General features: G+C 40.4%; 1 protein-coding gene across 3 annotated transcripts in view; it reads left to right on the top strand.

Annotated features, from left to right (window-relative positions):
- The window catches only part of MSR1 (macrophage scavenger receptor 1), an 80739-nt gene that overhangs the window by 42747 nt on the left and 16245 nt on the right, over positions 1 to 21747 (top strand). The window contains exon 9 of one of the 3 annotated variants that reach the window (XM_027535603.1): positions 7866 to 7890. The exons of 1 other annotated variant lie outside the window; for it this stretch is intronic. In XM_027535603.1, coding sequence (XP_027391404.1) covers positions 7866 to 7870 — 5 coding nt within the window. In that variant the 3' untranslated portion in view covers positions 7871 to 7890. Of the gene's footprint in view, positions 1 to 278; positions 3201 to 7865; positions 7891 to 21747 lie in introns of those variants that run through there. One more of the 3 variants, XM_027535601.1, reaches the window with a different exon arrangement.

Raw genomic sequence — 21747 nt, forward strand, 5'->3', positions numbered from 1 at the left:
GCTGATGAGAAAGCTCCAGGAAAGGTTGAAACAGATTAGAGTTGTCAGTGGTACTCTGGGTTTGTGCCGGCTCGACACTAAGGTCTCCAGGAGAAGAGGGACAGGGAGCAATCAGACCACCCATCCTCAATGCTAGCAAACTAGCAATGTTGAGGAGCCAATTATTGCAGATGTCTGAAGATGAGTCGGATCTCTTGGCCTGTGGTTTCATTGGATGTCCTACCTTTTTCTGTGCTGGGGACCAGGCGACAGCTGAGAGCCATCTTTCCTTCCAACAGGACTTGGTCTACGTTGGCCTCAGGATGACCCTGAACCCAGACACCCTGGGACACCATGCTAGGGGATTCAGTTCACAAGCTATCTGGCTCCCCAGACTGCAAAGAACTTCTTTACATGTGTGAAATACTAACCTGCACTTTCCACATTAGGGCAGAAGGGCTTTTTCTCTAGACAAAAGTAGATGCTGAATGCCCAGTTCAAATGCACACATGGCACCCAATTTAATAACATATAGTAAAAAGAAAATAAGTCTGCATCAAGTTCTAACGCTTGTCCTAATAGTCTGCTGTGTTCTCACCCTAACTTCGAAGCATATGTGTTTCAGGCAAATGAATTCCTGCTGTACAATTAAATACTTTGTGTGATGCTCTGTCCTAAAGGTACCAAGTACTAATGTCTGTGTTTTCTACTGTGCTTTTTACGCAATAAGACTACATACAATGAAACTCATAGCACGATATGAAATATCAGTATGTCTTTCATTTGATTACTGCTGAGGACTCAGCACACCCTTGAATGAATCCCAGTCTTTCTCAAAGCAATCAGCTGACCAAAGTCAAGGCTGCTTCTCCAACCATAAAATAATTATAATAATGAGTGTTTGGAGAACATTTGCTCAGCACCAGGGGCTTTAATGCATTATCTCATCTGATCTTCAGAAGAGCCTTTGAGGTAAGTCTTATCATCATTCCCATTTTATAGATTAGAAACTGAAGCTCACCTGTAATAAGTGGTAGAACAGAAACGCAAAACCTGATGTGTTGATCTGCAATGTTCCTATTTGTTTCTATGACTCCATCCAACACTCCTACACTAGTTTTCTATATTTTTATATATAAATACCACAAATATATCATATGAAGGGTGCGGAGAGAGGGAGAAGGAAGGGAGAGAAAGAGATTTGTAATGAGCAATTTGATTATCTAGGATGGCTATAATCATTTGAAGACCTTAAGGAAGAAAAAGTTCTTAGAACATGAATTCCACTAGGTCAGATTCCAAGAAAGCATTCTCGTTTAATCTCTGTTGATGTTTCTTCCTTCATATCCTGTTCCAGCCACTGCCTCCAGTCTCTCCCTAAAGAATATTAACTCAGAAACATAGTCTTTCTGGAATGCTCACCAAGCTTCCATTACTTTGCTGAGAGCTACTCGTGTGTGCCAGGGGAAGATGCTACCTGTTAATATTCTATCTTTATTTCAGTAACTGGCTCAATTTGAACACATTTTTTCCCCAATTATGTTGCTGCTTGGATGTCCCATTTCTTTCGTCATGTTTCTTGTTTTACTGCTCACTGTCCTTTCCTCAGTGGCCCAACTGGGCTTCAGCAGAGCAGTGTCCCCTGAGCAGTGATGGCTCCATGTAACTTACATAAACACTGATCATTCTCAACAGTTATGTGGTGTTTTCAGCTTTATATGATTCCACAAATGGTTGCTAAAAACACATAGTGTTCCATTAAGAAGCAATAAATGTATTCCTTAATAGTGTGTATATCTAATATGTCTTGTAAATTGAACTAGAGATTTAAATCAGTAATGAGCCTAGGGCTTAGCACTGGTCCTGTTTAGGACCTATCCCAGCTGTCTCACAGCTTGACTCTCAGCAGAGATAATGAGAAGGAAAAAAAAAAAATCAATACAGTTCCAGCCAGGTCTTTTGCATCAGCAAAATTTGTAATTTACCCAGGTATGTGCTAGAGTTCAGATGGAGCAGAGAGACCCAACACGCCACTTCCCATGTCTCCACGAGCTTGGAGGTCCAAATGACTTTCCTTCCTTCTTCAGAGAACCAGGTCCTGGCTTCCTGTTCTGCAGTAAACATCATCTTACACTAATACAAGATTGGTTCTTTTGTGAGCACACAGAGTCCTAACCACTGGACCACCAGGGAATTCCCAGGTCACAACGGATCATTTGCCCCCTTAACCTGGTTCTCTGGCTACTGTGCTCCCTACAATGCGAATCTCAAGGTCAGATTCCTTAGAACAGCCAGCGGAGTTACTTGCTCGCACATGAAGTGTCCCAGAAATATCTCCCACTGTGGCTTACCCTGCAGGACCCTTCCTGGACGCTCTGGTTATCCTCACCCCCTGATTCAGCTGTGTTCTCACTCACATCCTGCTTAATCCACTGCAAAGTAAGAACTTTTAAGTTGTAACGTATTTACTCAGTATCATCTAGGTTTACTAACATTTATTTTGATGTAACACATTCTCAATCTTTTGGTTATTGAACTATGGGTGTTCACTGTCATCATTGTTAATTTTGCTAAGTTTCTAATTTCCAGTGCAACCACATGTCTGCTACCCAGCTATTCCGCAGTCCTGAAATCTGGGGCATGGTGAGGAGGGGAGCAGCCAGTCCTTTAATCCTGAAATAAAATTGTAATAAATTGAGCACCACCCTCATATTCTAAGGCAATTCCAGTACCTCCTGGAATTGTGCCTGCTTTAGAAAGCAGTTTGATGAAAATATGAAAAAATTATATTCCCTTCATCTCCTCTTTCAAATCCCCGTGACAACTGTGATAGTGGGTTTAATAGGGTTTCTAGCAATTCCTTTTCTCCTGAAACCTCAGAACGTGCCTTTATTAGGAAGTAGGGTCTTTGCAGGTGTAGTTAAGCTAAGATGAGGTCATACTGGATTCTGGTGGGCCCTGAAGCCAGCGATGGACATCTTGATAAGAAGAGAATGCCATAGAGACACAGTGAAGACCACGTGGAGACAGAGACAAGGATTAGAGTGATCTGGTTACAAGCCAAACAATGCTAAGACTTGCTGAAGCCATGAGAAACTTAAGACAAAGAAGGATAGATTCTCCCCAGAGGCTTCAAAGAAAACAAGGCTCTGCCACCATCTTGATTTCAGACTTCTGCCCTCCAGTACTGCAAGAATAAAGTTCTGTTGTTTTAAGCTGCACAGTTTGTGACCATTTACTATTGTTCAGTTCAGTTCAGTCTCTCAGTCGTGTCCGACTCTTGGCAACCCCATGAACCACAACAAGCCAGGCCTCCCTGTCTATCAGTAACTCCCGGAGTTTACCCAAACCCATGTCCATCAAGTTGGTGATGCCATCCAGCCATCTCAACCTCTGTTGTCCCCTTCTCCTCCTGCCCTAAATCTTTCCCAGCATCAGGGTCTTTTCCAATGAGTCAGCTCTTCACATCAGGTGGCCAAATATTGGAGTTTCAGCTTCAACACCCGTCCTTCCAATGAATACCCAGGACTGATTTCCTTTAGGATGGATTGGTTGGATCTCCTTGCAGTCCAAGGGACTCTCAAAAATCTTCTCCAACACCAAAGTTCAAAAGCATCAATTTTTGGCACTCAGCTTTCTTTATAGTCCAACTCTCACATCCATACATGACCACTGGAAAAACCATAGCCTTGACTAGACAGAACTTTGTTGGCAAGGTAATGTCTCTGCTTTTGAATATGCTGTCTGGGTTGGTCATTGACTATAGTAGCCTGAGGAAACTCACACACCCACACATCTTTGTTGTTGCTTCCCCCCCCGCCCCCGACATCTCTCATTCCAACAATGACCACCACATGTCTCCCTTCATTTGAGAATGTTCCCTAATTCTACCTGGGGATGTAAGAGAATTTTACTGAAGAATCATGCCTAACAGGAAATGTGAGCAGAAAAGTCTACAACTTCAAGCTGAGCCTTGAACTTGACTCTGTTGAAAACCAACTAGATTAGACACCAAATTTTCCTCACTGGCCGCTATCCTCAGATTCTACCCTCCAGCCAAAAAACTTTACACACCCCTGCTCAGCTGGGATCTTCTCCCTCCTGTTTCTCCTCTTTACTTTGTTTTGGGATTTCCAGAATACTTGTTTCCTTCAACTTCCAGATCAAGATTCAAAATCTGTTAAAGTATTTTTCCAAGAAATTCAACATATTTCTGCAGACATCTGATATCCATTGTAAAAGAAAAATTAATCTGTCAATTGAAGGAAGAAATGGAAAATTTCATTTGAGCCAAATTTGAGGATGATAGCTTGGGAAGAGCATCTCAGAGAGCTCCATTAGAAGTCAAGGCCCAGTTGTGTAAGTTTTTGAGACAGAGGGATGTATATCAAATGATGTTATTATTGATAGTTTACATAATCCAAATCTTCAGGTCATCGTGCTAGGTCATGTGACCCCTTACAAGCTCTAGAGGGAATGTTATATTTAAGGAATTGTCTTGATGCTAGGACACTGTTGCTGTTTATTGTTGAGCAGGTCTTTCTGCTGATGGTTGAGATCTGGTTGATACATAATGCAGATATACAGTGAACATTAGGGGCAGAAGAGGCCAAAGGGCAGAAAAAATTTTATGTTTAAATTTTTTGATCTTGCCATAAAGTATGAATTTTATTTCACACCAGATTGTGCCTTTCATAGTTAAGTACTTCAGTAGACTAATTATCTTAAAAAAAAAAATCAGGTCCCTTTCCAGAGGAATTTTGTTATATTACAAGGACTTCTGGGTCAACTTGCAACTAGACTTTTACAAAAAACTTTTGCTACATTTGGAGCTCAGATACAATAATTACCATTGGGTAATAAATTTAACCCTAAATTGTAATTCCACTAAATAATTTAAAGTAAAGAAAGCATGACAATAAGGCAAGCAAGATCATAATACTTGAAATGAAATAACTACACTCCTCAAGTCATTTTAACCTCCATTCTTTTCTTCCACTCAAGTAGCAGTGCCAGATACATGCAGGGATGCCTCAGAATTCACATTCTTCTTGACTTTTCTTTTCAAATTACAATTTTGAAAGCTGGAGCTTGTTGCAGGAAAGGAAGTGGGGTGCAAGAGGATGGTCACATCTGGGGTCTCAGGCAAGTCCCTGGGATGGTGCCTAGTGTGGGTTCTTGGCTTCCCTCAGGAAAGAATTCAAGAGTCACAAGTAAAAGATGGCTAATTCAGGAAGATATACACTCCATAGATAGAGTCTGGACCATCTCAGAAGGTAAGAGGCCCTAAAATACGGGGTGGTTAGTTTTTATAGGCTAATGAGTGGGAGTAATATTCCAACTATTTTGGGGATGGAGTGGAGATTTCCAGGAATTGGGGCACTGCCCACTTTAGCCTTTTTATGGCTGGGCTTAGAACTGTCCTGGTGTCTGTAGGTGAGTTTAGCTTTCTGATGTATTATAATGAGTGCATAATGAGGCTGAAGGTCTAGTGGAAGTTCACTTGTGCACCATTTTAGACCTAGTTGGTGCTAACCAGTTCATGCTGTGTCCTCAACATCTCTGTCATTCTTTTAAAGGTTGTGCCCTGCTGCCTTCCTGTTCTATGCTATGCAGATTCATAATATTTTTTCCTAACTTTCAAGAAAAGGCTTACATATGAAGCATTTCTATAATTTATTTTGGGCTCATGGAAGGCTCCATCAGTAGCACTGTGAACATGAGACTTAAAATAGATTTCTTTAGTTGTTTGTCAGTTGCTTCATTTGCTATTATTTTCTCCCATTCTGAAGGCTGTCTTTTCACCTTGCTAATAGTTTCCTTTGTTGTGCAGAAGCTTTTAAGGTTAATTAGATCCCATTTGTTTATTTTTGCTTTTATTTCCAATATTCTGGGAGGTGGGTCATAGAGGATCCTGCTGTGATGTATGTCAGAGAGTGTTTTGCCTATGTTCTCCTCTAGGAGTTTTATAGTTTCTGGTCTTACGTTTAGATCTTTAATCCATTTTGAGTTTATTTTTGCGTATGGTGTTAGAAAGTGTTCTAGTTTCATTCTTTTACAAGTGGTTGACCAGATTTCCCAGCACCACTTGTTAAAGAGATTGTCTTTAATCCATTGTATATTCTTGCCTCCTTTGTCAAAGATAAGGTGTCCATATGTGTGTGGATTTATCTCTGGGCTTTCTATTTTGTTCCATTGATCTATATTTCTGTCTTTGTGCCAGTACCATACTGTCTTGATAACTGTGGCTTTGTAGTAGAGCCTGAAGTCAGGTAGGTTGATTCCTCCAGTTCCATTCTTCTTTCTCAGGATCGCTTTGGCTATTCGAGGTTTTTTGTATTTCCATACAAATTGTGAAGTTATTTGTTCTAGCTCTGTGAAGAATACTGTTGGTAGCTTGATAGGGATTGCATTGAATCTATAAATTGCTTTGGGTAGTATACTCATTTTCACTATATTGATTCTTCCAATCCATGAACATGGTATATTTCTCCATCTATAAGTGTCCTCTTTGATTTCTTTCACCAGTGTTTTATAGTTTTCTATATATAGGTCTTTAGTTTCTTTAGGTAGATATATTCCTAAGTATTTTATTCTTTCCGTTGCAATGGTGAATGGAATTGAATAATAGCAAATGAAGCAACTGACAAACAACTAATCTCAAAAATATACAAGCAACTCCTACAGCTCAACTCCAGAAAAATAAATGACCCAATCAAAAAATGGGCCAAAGAACTAAATAGACATTTCTCTAAAGAAGACATACAGATGGCTAACAAACACATGAAAATATGCTCAACATCACTCATTATCAGAGAAATGCAAATCAAAACCAATATGAGGTACCATTTCACACCAGTCAGAATGGCTGCGATCCAAAAGTCTACAAATAATAAATGCTGGAGAGGGTGTGGAGAAAAGGGAAGCCTCTTACACTGTTGGTGGGAATGCAAACTAGTACAGCCACTATGGAGAACAGTGTGGAGATTCCTTAAAAAACTGGAAATAGAACTGCCTTATGATCCAGCAATCCCTCTGCTGGGCATACACACTGAGGAAACCAGAAGGGAAAGAGACACGTGTACCCCAATGTTCATCGCAGCACTGTTTATAATAGCCAGGACATGGAAGCAACCTAGATGCCCATCAGCAGATGAACGGATAAGAAAGCAGTGGTACATATACACAATGGAGTATTACTCAGCCATTAAAAAGAATACATTTCAATCAGTTCTAATGAGGTGGATGAAACTGGAGCCTGTTATACAGAGTGAAGTAAGCCAGAAGGAAAAACACCAATACAGTATAATAATGCATATATATGGAATTTAGAAAGATGGTAACAATAACCCTGTGTACGAGACAGCAAAAGAGACACTGATGTATAGAACAGTCTTATGGACTCTGTGGGAGAGGGAGAGGGTGGGAAGATTTGGGAGAATGGCATTGAAACATGTAAAATATCATGTATGAAACGAGATGCCAGTCCAGGTTCAATGCACGATACTGGATGCTTGGGGCTAGTGCACTGGGACGACCCAGAGGGATGGTATGGGGAGGGAGGAGGGAGGAGGGTTCATGGGGAACACATGTATACCTGTGGTGGATTCATTTTGATATTTGGCAAAACTAATACAAATATGTAAAGTTTAAAAATAAAATAAAATTTAAAAAATAGATTTCTTTAAATAAAATAGATTTCAAATATAAAGACAGGAAGAAAGAACATTTACAACAAATAGCTGATACATAATCATGTATACACCACCTGCATTTTAGAGGTGTTGTCTTTCTACCATACTGACTGCACATATTTTTTTTTTTTAAGAAGTATGCTAACTTGCACAGTTGAAGTTCCATTTATGCTTGCCTGTCTTGTTTTCTAGGTTAAATTTCCATCATGGAGTTACATGTTTGTTTCCATTCATGCTTCTGTATATTTGCTACATATGTATGTTTGCATAAATGGGAGATGGTATTATTTTCTGTTTTATATAAAAAACATTATACAAGATGTCTCATTCTAAGCTTGTTCTTTTCCTCAGTTTTATGAATTTTGGCTTTATTTGAGTAATAGACCCTTTCAAACAGTAAGGACATTAGTGAATATCTGGCCACCACTTATTTTAATTAATCCTAATTTTAAAAATATTATAATTTCAGAAAATAAGAAAAAGATTTTATATTCAATTCCTGTCCCCTATACAAAATTACTGTCAATATTCTTGGATACTTCCTTCTAGTCTTTTTAAATATCAACTTTTTGGCATAGTAAAATAAAATATTAATATCACTTAATTTTATATTACCATTTTTTTCATTTTCTACATTATTCCTTTGACAGTTATGTTTAATGCCTCTAAAACTATCCATCTAATGTATATACTATAATTAATTTAGCTATTCCTTTATTCCAGATATTTAATTTAGTTGTTTTACTTCTTCCTTTAAAAATAAGCCTTCAATAAACAAACAGACAAAAAAACCAACAATGGCCACTGTACTGGTTAACTTGCACTAATTTGAAGTTATTTTCTCAGATTAAAAAACCTTCTTCTGTAAATTACTTGCTCGTTATTTTTTTGTTTGGTACCTTATGATTATAGACCTATGAATGAGCTATTTGTATAATAAGTATTTCACATATTGTTTTTATCTTTCTTACAGACTTCTAAAAATATACAAAAATTATCAGTACTCTACTCTTCCTTCCAACCCTAGGAAATAAGTATAATAAGACTGCCTTTAGAAAATTAAACCACAGTGGATCAGAGCAGAGATATGTAAAATCCCCTAACCTGATGAAATATATTAACATATAGAAAGAAAAATGTGTTAAGCAAAAGAGCATGGGCCAATCCCAGAGGCAAAGTCTCACTGCTATGCCTCATTGTAAATTAATAAATTAATTAAACGAATAATTCACTGATTATGATTTGACTTCTTGCACAGATTGCCCACAGAGAGAAAATGGCCTTGTCAAGTAGTTAAAAATATTTCTGTTTTTTGAAGCAATTACATTTCTGGTTGTAAATTGAATTGCCATTTAGTCCCAAGATTCTGTTTAACATTAGTCTGCCACTAAGAGATAAATCCGCTAAACCTACAAAATCAGGCTTTGGAATTTGTGAGGCTTCTGATCAAACCCTCCCACCAGACCATTCCACATGAAAGGGCTCTTAGTGGACGACCATGTGGTTTTTTTCCTGTAATAGGACTCTTTTTTTTAAATCAACCTTCCCTGCGCAATTTCCTTTACTGCTCTGCACATAGAAACAACATTCTCTCTAGAGACGGATGACATACTAAATTCTATTCCTTTCAGTGTTTGGTATTTTAAACATTTGCCGATTTAATCCACTCAGGTAATAGAGATCACCTATCAAGAGGAGCTCCAAATTAATTCATTCATTTATACCATCTCGCTTCATCAAGTGATATTTGGTCAGGTATTGAAAAGATAACTGGAAGGATGTCAGTTCGGGGGCGAAAATAAACCAGTTTTCAGTGCTTTGTAGGTCAGTAGTGCTGTGCTTCCAGGTAGCTCAAACAGTAAAGACTCTGCCCGCAATGTGAGAGACCTGGGTTCAATCCGTGGGTGGGGAAGACCCCATGGAGAGGGAAATGGCAATCCATTCCAGTGTTCTTGCCTGGAGAATCCCATGGACAGAGGAGCCTAGTGAGCTACAGTCCATGGGTGGCAAAGAGTCAGATAAGATGAGCAACTAACACTTTCAGTGCTGTGCGAGCTTGAGAAGGGTACCTATCAAAACTGGGTGCTGGGGGTGAAGAAATGGGAGGTGTTGGTGGGGGCTGGGAGGAGGAGAGGGTGTGGGGGAATCGAGGCACCAAAGCCCCAGGAATAAAGGAGGGAAGGCTTATTTGGAAATGTGAGTAATTATGTAACTGAAGTTAAAGAAGCAAGAAAGGAGGGGCAAAGAGGTTTCCAAAGCATTAAACTGGAAAAGTAAGTAGAGATTAATTATAGCTTTATTGGTTCCAGGGGTCACGTGGCAGGTTTTTCCCTACTGAAATCCGCTATCATACTAGTCTTGTGTTTTCAATTATACCAGGGGTTGCCAAGCTTTTTCAGAAAAGAACCAGCTAGTAAATATTTTTGGTTTGAATGCCAGAAAGTCTCTGTTAGACTATTTAACTCTGCTGTGTAGTCTGAAAGCAAACTTACATCATATGTAAACAAACAGGCATGGATGCATTCCACTAAAGCTTTCAGTTGAGTTCAGTTAGGTCACACAGTCATGTTTGATTCTGTGCAGCCCCATGGACTGCAGCACACCAGGCTTCCCTGTCCATCACCAACTCACTGAACTTGCTCAAAGTCCTGTCCATCGAGTCAGTGATGCCATCCCAACCAACTCATCCTCTGTCATCCCCTTCCCCTCCTACATTCAATCTTTCCTAGCATCAGGGTCTTTTCCAATAAATCAGCTCTTCTCAGGTGGCCAAAGTATCGCAGTTTCAGCTTTAGAATCAGTCTTTCCAATGCATATTCAGGACAGATTTCATTTAGGATGGACTGCTTGGATCTCCTTGGAGTCCAACGTGCTCTCAAGAGTCTTCTCCAACACCACAGTTCAAAAGCATCAATTCTTCAGTGCTCAGCTTTCTTTATAGTCCAACTCTCACATCCATACATGACTACTGGAAAAACCATACCTTTGAATAGATGGACTGTTGTTGGCAAAGTAATATCTCTGCTTTTTAATATGCTGTCTAGGTTGGTCATACCTTTGCTTCCAAGGTGCAATTGTCTTTTAATTATAGGGCTGCAGTCACAATCCACAGTGATTTTGGAGCCCAAGAAAATAAAGTCTCTCACTGTTTCCATTGCTTCCCCATCTATTTGCCATGAAGTGATGGGACCGGATGCCATGATCTTCGTTTTCTAAATGTTGAGTTTTAAGCCAACTTGTTAACTCTCCTCTTTCACTTTAATCAAGAGGCTCTTTTGTTCTTCTTTGCTTTCTGCCATATGGGTGGTGTCATCTGCATCTCTGAAGTTATCGATATTTCTCCTGGCCATCTTGATTCCACGTTGTGCTTCTTCCAGCCCAGCATTTCACATGATGTTCTCTGCATAGAAGTTAAATAAGCAGGGTGACAATATACAGCCTTGACATACTCCTTTCCCAATTTGGAACCAGTCTGTTTTTCCATGTCTGGTTCTAACTGTTGGCTCTTGACCTGCATACCAATTTCTCAGAAGGCAGGTAAGGTGGTCTGGTATTCCAGTCTCTGGAATTTTCCACAGTTTGTTGTGATCCACACAGTCAAAGGCTTTAGCGTAGTCAATAAAACAGAAGTAGATATTTCTCTGGAACTCTCTCCTTTTTCTATTATCCAATGGATGTTGGCAATTTGATCTCTGGTCCCTCTGCCTTTTCTAAATCCAGCTTGAACACCTGGAAGTTCTTGGTTCACATATTGTTGAAGCCTTGCTTGGAGAATTTTGAGGTTTATTTAGTAAATAAACTAAAGCTTTATTTACAAAATAAACAGAAAACTAGGATTGGCTTAAGGGCCATATTTTACTCATTACTGGTCTCCATGAGCCTCTTCAAGATCCATCATGCTTGGAAATAACAAAAGTCAAATATATTCCTTCTGAAACCATAGGGTAAGCTTTGTCTGTCTACAAAAATTCTACCTATTGGGCTGAAAGCTCCTCTTTGAGAAGGTTAAGTATTAAATAAGAAAGTAGTTAAAAAATTAATAAGTAAGGTGTTTAATAGTATGATAATATATTCAAGTACTCTCACCTTAAAATGTAAATCTCAAAATTTTCAAAACTTGTAAAAATAAAAACTTTAGATTTATATTTCATTTTGAAGAATAAACTCAAACTGTGTACCTCAGATTGGAACTTGAACCCATGTGCTGGAATTTGAACCCTGCCAAAACCCACAGTACCTGGTTTCAGGACCTAATGAAGCTCAGGTTCTCAATGTATCATTGTAAAAAGAATTTAGTGAGTGACAAAGTGATAGGTAAGAAGTGGATTTACTCAGATTCAGAGATCCACACCACAGAGAGCGTGTGGGCCATCACAGAGGGCAAATTCCTATATGAAATGTGGCGTGTTTAGTTTTTATAGGCTGGGCAATTTCATATGCTAATGAGTGGGAAGATTAGTTGATGGTCTCTGAGCAGAAAAATCCATTGCAATCATTTGGGTCTTTTGCATATTTTCCTGGGTATGTTCAGCCTTTTTGGCCATATCCGTATTTTAAAAAACTGAATAAGCCAATTAGAGCAAATGATTCACTGGAGTCTGAGGCCCAGAAGGTGCTTTCTGAATTTTGTGCCTGATGTCTGGGGCAGACTGGGCTATGAAATACATAGCCAAGGGTCTTGTCCCTCAGGGGAGGAGGGTCCATATTTGTATGCTTCCTAAAAGTCTCCAATACTTTGGCCACCTGATGCAAAGAACTGACTCATTGGAAAAGGCCCTGATGCTTGGAAATATTGAAGGCAGGAGAAGGGGATGACAGAGGATGAGATGGTTGGATGGCATCACCAACTCAATGGACTTGAGTTTGAGGAAGCTTCAGGAGCTGGTGATGGACAGGGAAGCCTGGTGTGCTACAGTCCAAGGGGTCACAAACAGTTGGACACAACTGAGCGACTGAACTGAGCTGAATTGAATTAAAGTCTCCTAAAAGTGGAGAGTTCTGACAAGACGTGGTCCACTGGAGAAGGGAATGGTAAACCACTTTGGTATTTTTGCCTTGAGAACCCCATAAACAGTATGATAGGGGGGGAAAAAGGATACTGAAAGATGGACTCCCTAGGTTGGTAGGTGCACAGTACGCTACTGGAGAATAGTGGGAAAATAACTCCAGAAAGAATGACGAGAGCGAGCCAAAGAAAAAACAACACCCAGCAGTAGGTGTGACTGGCGATGGACGTAAGTCCCATGTGGTAAAGAGCAAACTGCCTAGGAACCTGGAATGGCAGGTCCATGAATCAAAGTAAATTGGAAGTGAGCAAACAGGAGATGGCAAGAGTGAACATCGACATTTTAGGAATCAGTGAACTAATATGGACAGGAATGTGTGAATTTAACTCAGATGACCATTATATCTACTACTGTGGGCAGGAATCCCTTAGAAGAAATGGAGTAGCCTTCATAGTCAACAAAAAAGTCTGAAATGCAGTTATTGGATGCAATCTCAAACATGACAGAATGATCTCTGTTCATTTCCAAAGCAAGCCATTCAGTACCACAGGAATCCAAGCCCATGCCCCGAACAGTAATGCTGAAGAAGCTAAGTTCTATGAACACCTACAAGACCTTCTAGAACTAACACTCAAAAAAGATGTCCTTTTCATATAGGGGACTGGATTGCAAAAGTACGAAGTAAAGAGATACCTGGAGTAACGGGCAAATTTGGCCTTGGAGTAAAAATGAAGCAGGGCAAAGGCTAATCAAGTTTTTCCAAGAGAACACACTGGTCATAGTAAATACACTCTTCCAACAACACAAGAGAAGCCTCTAAACATGGAGATCACCCGATGGTCAATACCAAAATCAGATTGACTATATTCTTTGCAGTCAAAGATGGAGAAGCTCCTTAAAGTCAGCAAAAACAAGACAGGAGCTGACTGTGGCTCAGATCATGAACTCTTTATTGCCAAAATCAGAGATAAATTGAAGTAGGGAAAATGACTAGACCATTCAGGTATGACCTAAATCAAATCCCTTATGATTATTCACTGGAAGTGACAAATAGATTCAAGGGATTAGATCCGATAAAGTGCCTGAAGAACTATGGACAGAGGTTCATGATACTGTGCAGGGGCACTGATCAACACCATCCCCAGAAAAAGAAAAGCAAAAAGGCAAAATTGTTGTCTGAGGAAGCCTTACAAATAACTGAGAAAAGAAGAGAAGGGAAAGGCAAAGGAGAAAAGGAAAGATATACCCATCTGAATGCAGAGTTCCAAAGAATAGCAAGGAGAGATAAGAAAGCCTTGCTCAGCATTCAATGCAAAGAAATAGAGGAAAACAACAGAATGGGAAAGACTAGAGATCTCTTCAGGAAAATTAGAGATACTAATGGAATGTTTCATGCAAAGATGGGCTCCATAAAAGACAGAAACAGTATGGACCTAACAGAAGCAGAAGATACTAAGAGGTGGCAAGAATACACAGAAGAACTGTACAAAAAAGATCTTCATGACTCAGATAACCACGATGGTGTGATCACTCACCTACAGCCAGACGTCCTGGAATGTGAAGTCAAGTGGGCCTGAGGAATCATCACTATGGTCAAAGTGAGTGGAGGTGATGGAATTCCAGTCGAGCTATTTCAAATCCTAAAAGATGATGCTGTGAAAGTGATGCACTCACTATGTCAGCAAATTGGAAAACTCAGCAGTGACCACAGGACTGGAAAAGGTCAGTTTTCATTCCAATCTCAAAGAAGGCAATGCCAAAGAATGTTCAAACTACCACACAATTGCACTCATCTCACACACTAGCAGAGTAATGCTTAAAATTCTCCAAGTCAGGCTTCAACAATACATGAACCATAAACTTCCAGATATTCAACCTGGATTTAGAAAAGGCAGAGGGACCAGAGACCAAATTGCAAACATCTGTTGGATCAACAAAAAGGCAAGAGAGTTCCAGAAAAACATCTACTTCTGCTTTATTGACAATGCCAAAGCCTTTGACTCTGGATCACAACAAACTGTGGAATATTCTGAAAGAGATGGGAATACCAGACCACCTGACCTGCCTCTTGAGAAACATGTATGCAGGTCAGGAAGCAACAGTTAGAATTGAACATGGGATAATAGACTGGTTCCAAATAGGAAAAGGAGTACATCAAGGCTGTATATTGTCACCCTGCTTATTTAACTTATATGCAGAGTACATCATGAGAAATGCTGGGCTGGAGGAAGGACAAGCTGGAATCAAGATTGCCAGGAGATATATCAATAACCTTAGATATGCAGATGACACAACATTTATGGCAGAATGTGAAGGGGAACTAAAGAGCCTCTTGATAAAAGTGAAAGAGGAGAGTGAAAAAGTTGGCTTAAAGCTCAACATTCAGAAAACTAAGATCATGGCATCCGGTCCCATCACTTCATGGCAAGAAGATGTGGAAACAGTGTCAGACTTTATTTTGGGGGCTCCAAAATCACTGCAGATGGTGACTGCAGCCATGAAATTAAAAGACACTTACTCCTTGGAAGGAAAGTTATGACCAACCTAGACAGCATATTAAAAAGTGGAGACATTACTTTGCCTATAAAAGTCCATCTCGTCAAGGCTATGGTTTTTCCAGTAGTCATTTATGATGTGAGAGTTGGACTATAAAGAAAGCCGAGCACCAAAGAATTGATGCTTTTGAACTGTAGTGTTGGAGAAGACTCTTGAGAGTCCCTTGGACTTCAAGAAGATCCAACCAGTCCATCCTAAAGGAGATCAGGCCTGGGTGTTCGTTGGAAGGACTGATGTTGAAGCTGAAACTCCAATACTTTGACCACCTGATGTGAAGAGCTGACTCTTGAAAAGACCCTGATGCTGGGAAAGATTGAGGGCAGGAGGAGAAGGGGACAACAGAGGTGAGATGGTTGGATGGTATCACCGACTCAATGGACATGAGTTTGGGTAAACTCCAGGAGATGGTGATGTACAGGGAGGCCTGGCATGCTGTGGTTTGTGGGGTCACAAAGATTCAGACACGACTGATTGACTGAACTGAACTGAACTGCTTCTTGGAAGAAAAGCTATGAGCAACCTAGACAGCATATTAGAAAGCAGAGACATTACTTTGCTAGCAAAGATCCATCTAGTCAAAGCTATGGTTTTCCAGTAGTCATGTATGGATGTGAGACTTGGACTGTAAAGAAAGCTGAGGGCTGAAGAATTGATACTTTTGAACTGTGTTGTTGGAGAAGACTTTTTAAGAGTCCCTTGGACTGCAAGGAGATCCAACCAGTCCATTCTAAATGAAATCTATCCTGAATATTGATTGGAAGGACTGATTCTGAAGCTGAAACAGAAATACTTTGGCCACCTGATGTGAAGAGCTGACTCTTTTGAAAAGACCCTGATGCTGGGAAAGATTGAAGGTGGGAGGAGAAGGGGACAACAGAGGATGAGATGGTTGGATAGCATCCCTGACTCAATGGACATGAGTTTGTGTAAGTTCCGGGAGTTTGTGATGGACAGGGAAGCCTGACATGCTGCAGTCCACAGGGTTGTAAAGAGTTGGACATGACTGAGTGACTGAACTGAACTGAAAAGTCTCCACTTATCTCCTTTGGAATACTGCAGGATTTTCTGCACAAATGTGGCATGGTTCATTTTATAGGCTTGGTAATTTCATATGCTAATGAGTGGGAAAATTATTCCAACTATTTTTCGGAAATGGTAGAGATTTCCAAGAAATCAGCCACCACCCACTCCTTAGTCTTTTGACAGTGCCTTGGAACTGTCATGGTGCCTCTGGGTGTGACATTTAGCTTGCTGATTGATGATCAAGGTCTAATTAAAGCCGACTTTGCCTGACATCTTGAAGCCATTTGATACTAATCGGTTTATGTTGTGTCCTTGGTCTATGTCCAATAGCTAAGTTGGTAAAGAATCCTCCTGCAGTGCAGGAAACCCCAGTTTAATTCCTGGGTCAGGAGGATCTGCTGGAGAAGGGCTAGTCTACCAACTCCAGTATCCTTGGGCTCCCCTTGTGGCCCGGCTGGTAAAGGATCCTCCTGCAAGGGGGGAGACCTGAGTTCAATCCCTGGGTTGGGAAGATCCCCTGGAGAAGGAAAAGGCTACTCACTCTAGTATTCTGGGCTGGAGAATTCCATGGACTGCATAGTCCATGGGGCCACAAAGAGTCAGACACAACTGAATGAGTTTTACTGGGCTATGTCATTCTTTCCAAAGTTGTGCCCTGCCCCTTTCCCTCCTGTTACAAAACCAAGCTTCATAATAACCTCAAAAATACTTGAGTCTTGAGGACAGGATATATGCTTTATTCAAATAATTCATAGAACCAAAGAAAATGCCTGGCACAAAGAAGTTGTGTTTAGATGTGTTTAAGTAAAAGAGAAAATATCATGTACTCTTTCTTAACAGTTGGAGAATTTGGTACTGGAGGTTAAACTGTCTAATAGCTCACATGAACAGAGTCAGAGGAAGAGGCAGAATCCAGATTATCTAACTCTTGCATTTTTAATTTCAATTATACTCTACAGTCAGGGATATGAAAAAGAACACAAGGCTAAACATACAGTACAATTAGTGATCATAAATACACCAAGGTTATTAAAATGTTTTATGAACTGGGCTTACTGTCTTTGCTCAAAACTCACCTTCCACAGGAAATGCCCCTCTCCTTCCCCCATTCCAAGAATGCCATGTGAACACAACTGACCATGTCTTTGGCCAAAGCTGTTGAGTCCATAGATGGGAATCTCATCCAAACTAGGCCATCAGAGGACTTTGTATTTTAGAACTGTCTGTAAGAAAGAGAATGTAAAATATAAATTTAAGAGTTGATAACAGACATGTTCACTGAAGAACAAAGATATCCAGCTGGCAATTAACGAAAAGAATGAAGCAACATAACAGAGACTCTTGGATAACAGTTGGAGAGAGTCCTGAGCAGGTTCACGTCTTGATTTAGCTGGTCCAGATGCCTGACTACTCTCGCATCACTGAGTTCTGAGAGAATCCTGTGGTCTTTGACATGGGGAGTTCTTCCCATTTTGATTTGTGTTTCTGTTTTTAGCCAATTACAAAGTAATAACTAATACAGAGGGTCATGAAGTGGGCACATAGTGTTTATCTGTGTTTCTGTGATTTGACTCTAGAAAAAATATCTACATTTAATAAAGTTAAGAAGGAAATTAAGATAGTGACCCAGAAAAAAAAAATCATAAAAATTACTCTTCTGAAATCTTAAGTACAAGGCAAAAGTTTCCCAATTAGGAAAAAAAAAAAAAAAAACCTGACTAATTATATTAGTGTGATGCTAAGGCATTATTTCAGAGAAGGCAATGGCATACCACTCCAGTACTCTTGCCTGGAAAATCCCATGGATGGAGGAGCCTGGTGTGCTGCAGTCTATAGGGTCGCTAAGAGTTGGAGACGACTGAGCATCTTCACTTTCACTTTTCACTTTCATGCATTGGAGAAGGAAATGGCAACCCACTCCAGTGTTCTTGCCTGGAGAATCCCAGGGACAGGGGAGCCTGGTGGGCTGCCGTCTATGGGGTCGCAAAGAGTCAGACACCACTGAAGTGACTTAGCAGTAGCAGCAGCAAGACATTATTTACATCCACATTCATAGAAAATTCTGATCTACCATCTTATAGAGAAACATGCTGTGATTGAGGCACTTCAAAATGATAAAATGAACTTTTTTCCAAAACAGAGTAGTTGCATGTGTGATACTGACACTTGAATGAATCTGTTGACCAGCTTCTTTTCATTCTATTAGTTCAGAGATGATCAGGGATCATCAAAGTGTGATCAGCTATCAGCAATTGATTTATAACTCAAAATATTTAAGTGAGAGATAAGCATAGGCATATCCAAATGTATTTGGCAGTAAGGAATTAAACCTCCCTTAAACACCTACAAGCACAGGGAATTTGGAAGAAATCTACAAGCCATCCTTTTTGAAATAAATGAGGTCAAAGGATTGAATACAAGCATCAATAGTTGTTTCTTATATAACGTGCTTTCTCTTTAAAATGTATAAGGTGAACTTTAGGTTAGTGTTTCTCGAAGTATGGAACCTAATAGCATCAGCATCACTTGGGAACTTGTTTTTTTTTTTTTTAATGTGGACCACTTGTTAAAGACTTTATTGCATTGTTACAATATTACTTCTGTATTATGGTTTTGTTTTGTTTGGTCTGTTTTTTTGGACTGCAAGGTATGTGGGATCTGAGCTCCCCAACCACAGATCGAACCCACACCCACTGCATGGGAAAAGGAAGTCTTAACCACTGGACCACTGGGGAAGTCCCTGGGAATTTGTGAAAAGCACAGATTGTTGGGTTCTACTAAAAACCTACTGCATCAGAAACTCTGGGTGTGAGACCAACAGTCTTTGAGCCCCCCTCCTCATATTTATACACTGAAACCCTAATGGGATGGTATTTGAAGGTAGACTTTTAAGGAGCTAATTAGGTTTAAGTGAGGTCAGGAGTAGGGTCGCTGTCATGGGATTCAGTTCAGTTCAGTTGCTCAGTCATGTCAGACTCTTTGCAGTTCCATGGACTGTAGCACGCCAGGCTTCCCTGTCTATCACCAACTCCCAGAGTTTGCTCAAACTCATGTCCATTGAGTTGGTGATGCCAACAACCATCTCATCCTCTGTCATCCCCTTCTCCCAACTTCAATCTTTACCAGCATCAAGGCCTTTTCTAATGAGTCAGTTCTGCATATCAGATGGCCAACGTATTGGAGCTTCAGCTTCAGCATCAGTCCTTCCAATGAATATTCAGGATTGAGCTCCTTTAGGATTGACTGGTTGGATCTCCTTGCAGTCTAAGGGACTCTCAAGAGTCTTCTCCAAACCACAGTTGAAAAGCATCAATTATTTGGCACTCAGCTTTCTTTATGGTTCAACTCTCACATTCATACATGACTACTGGAAAAACCATAGCTTTGCCTAGATGGACCTTTGTTGGCAAAGTAATGTCCCTGCTTTTTAGTACGCTGTCTAGGTTGGTCATAGTCTTTCTTCCAAGGAACAAGCTGCTTTTAATTTCATTGCTGCAGTCACCATCCACAGTGATTTTGGAGCCCAAGAAAATAGTCTCTCACTATTTCCATTGCTTCCCCATCTTCTTGCCATGAAGTGATGGGACTGGATGCCATGATCTTAGTTTTCTGAATGTTGAGTTTTAAGCCAGCTTTTTAATTCTCCTCTTTCACTTTCATCAAGAGGCTCTTTAGTTACTCTTTGCTTTCTGCCATACAGGTGGTATCATCTGCATATCTGAGGTTATTGATATTTCTCTTGGCAGTCTTGATTCCAGCTTGTGCTTCATCCAGCCTGGCATTTTGCATGATGTACTCTGCATATATTTTAAATAAACAGGGTGACAATATATAGCCTTGATATACTCCTTTCCCAATTTGGAACTAGTCCCTTCTTCCATGTCTGGTTCTAACTGTTGCTTCTTGACCTGCATACTGGTTTCTCCAGAGGCAGGTTAGGTAGTCTGGCATTCCTGTCTCTTGAAGAATTTTCCACAATTTGTTGTGATCCACCCAGTCAAAGGCTTTAGCATAGCGAAGCAGAAGTAGATTTTTTTCTGGAACTCTCTTGCTTTTTCAATGATCCAACAGATGTTGGCAATTTGATCTCTGGTTCTTCTGCCTTTTCTAAATCCAGCTTGAACATCTGGAAGTTCTTGGTTCATGTACAGTTGAAGCCTGGCTTGGAGAATTTTAAGCATTACTTTGCTAGTGTGTGAGATGAGTGCAGTTGGTGGTAGTTTGAACCTTCTTTGGCATTGCCCTTCACTGTGACTGGAATGAAAACTGACCTTTTACAGTCCTGTGGCCACTGATGAGTTTTCCAAATTTGCTAGCATACTGAGTGCAGCACTTTCACAGCATCATCTTTTAGGGTTTGACATAGCTCAACTGGAATTCCGTCACCTCCACTAGCTTTGTTCATAGTGATGCTTCCTAAGGCTCACTTGACTTTGCACACCAGGGTATCTGGCTCTAGGTGAGTGATCACACCATCATGATTATCTGAGTCATTTAGATCTTTTTAGTGTAGTTTTCCCTGTATTCTTGCCACCTCTTCTTAATATCTTCTGCTTCTGTTAGGTCCATTCCATTTCTGGTCCTTTATTGAGCCCATCTTTGCATGAAATGTTCCCTTGGTATCTCTAATTTTCCTGAAGAAATTTTCCTGGTATCTCTAGTCTTTCCCATTCTACTGTTTTCCTCTATTAGTAGTATTACAAGAAGAGACCAGAGACCTATTCTCTACTTCTTTTTTTACATACACTGAGGAAAGGCCACCTGAGCACAGCAGACAAGAGGCAGCTGGCTGCAAGAAGCTGGCTAAACCCAATCCTGAATCTGCCATCACCTTGTTTTTTGGACTTTCCAGCTTCCAGAACTGTAAGAAATTAATATTGCTTAACCCATCAGTCCATGGTATATTTGTTGTAGCAGCCTGAGCTAAGACAAACTAAAGTTTGAGACCCACTGATCCAGGACAAGCCGGGTTCCTTAATGGCATTTTCAGAGATGTAAGGAGAAAAGTGATGTATGGATGTGAGAGTTGGACTATAAAAAAAGCTGAGCACAGAAGAATTGATGCTTTTGAACTGTGGTGTTGGAGAAGACTCTTGAAGAGTCCCTTGGACTGCAGGGAGATCCAACCAGTCCATTCTGAAGGAGATCAGCCCTGGGTGTTCATTGGAAGGACTGATGTGAAGCTGAAACTGCAATACTTTGGTCACCTGATGCGAAGAGCTGACTCATTTGAAAAGACCCTGATGCTGGGAAAGATTGAGGGCAGGAGGAGAAGGGGACAACAGAGGATGAATTGGTTGGATGGCATCACCGACTCAATGGACATGGGTTTGGGTGGACTCCGGGAGTTGGTGATGGACAGGGAGGCCTGGCATGCTGCCTTTCATGGGGTTGCAGAGTTGCACACGACTGAGCAACTGAACTGAACTGAAGGGGGTAAGAACCCACAATGAGAACACTTCTGTACACTTATTTGGGCAGTAAGGCAA

This window comes from Bos indicus x Bos taurus, unplaced genomic scaffold, assembly GCF_003369695.1.
Source record: "Bos indicus x Bos taurus breed Angus x Brahman F1 hybrid unplaced genomic scaffold, Bos_hybrid_MaternalHap_v2.0 SuperScaffold_100290, whole genome shotgun sequence".
NCBI lineage: Eukaryota > Metazoa > Chordata > Mammalia > Artiodactyla > Bovidae > Bos > Bos indicus x Bos taurus.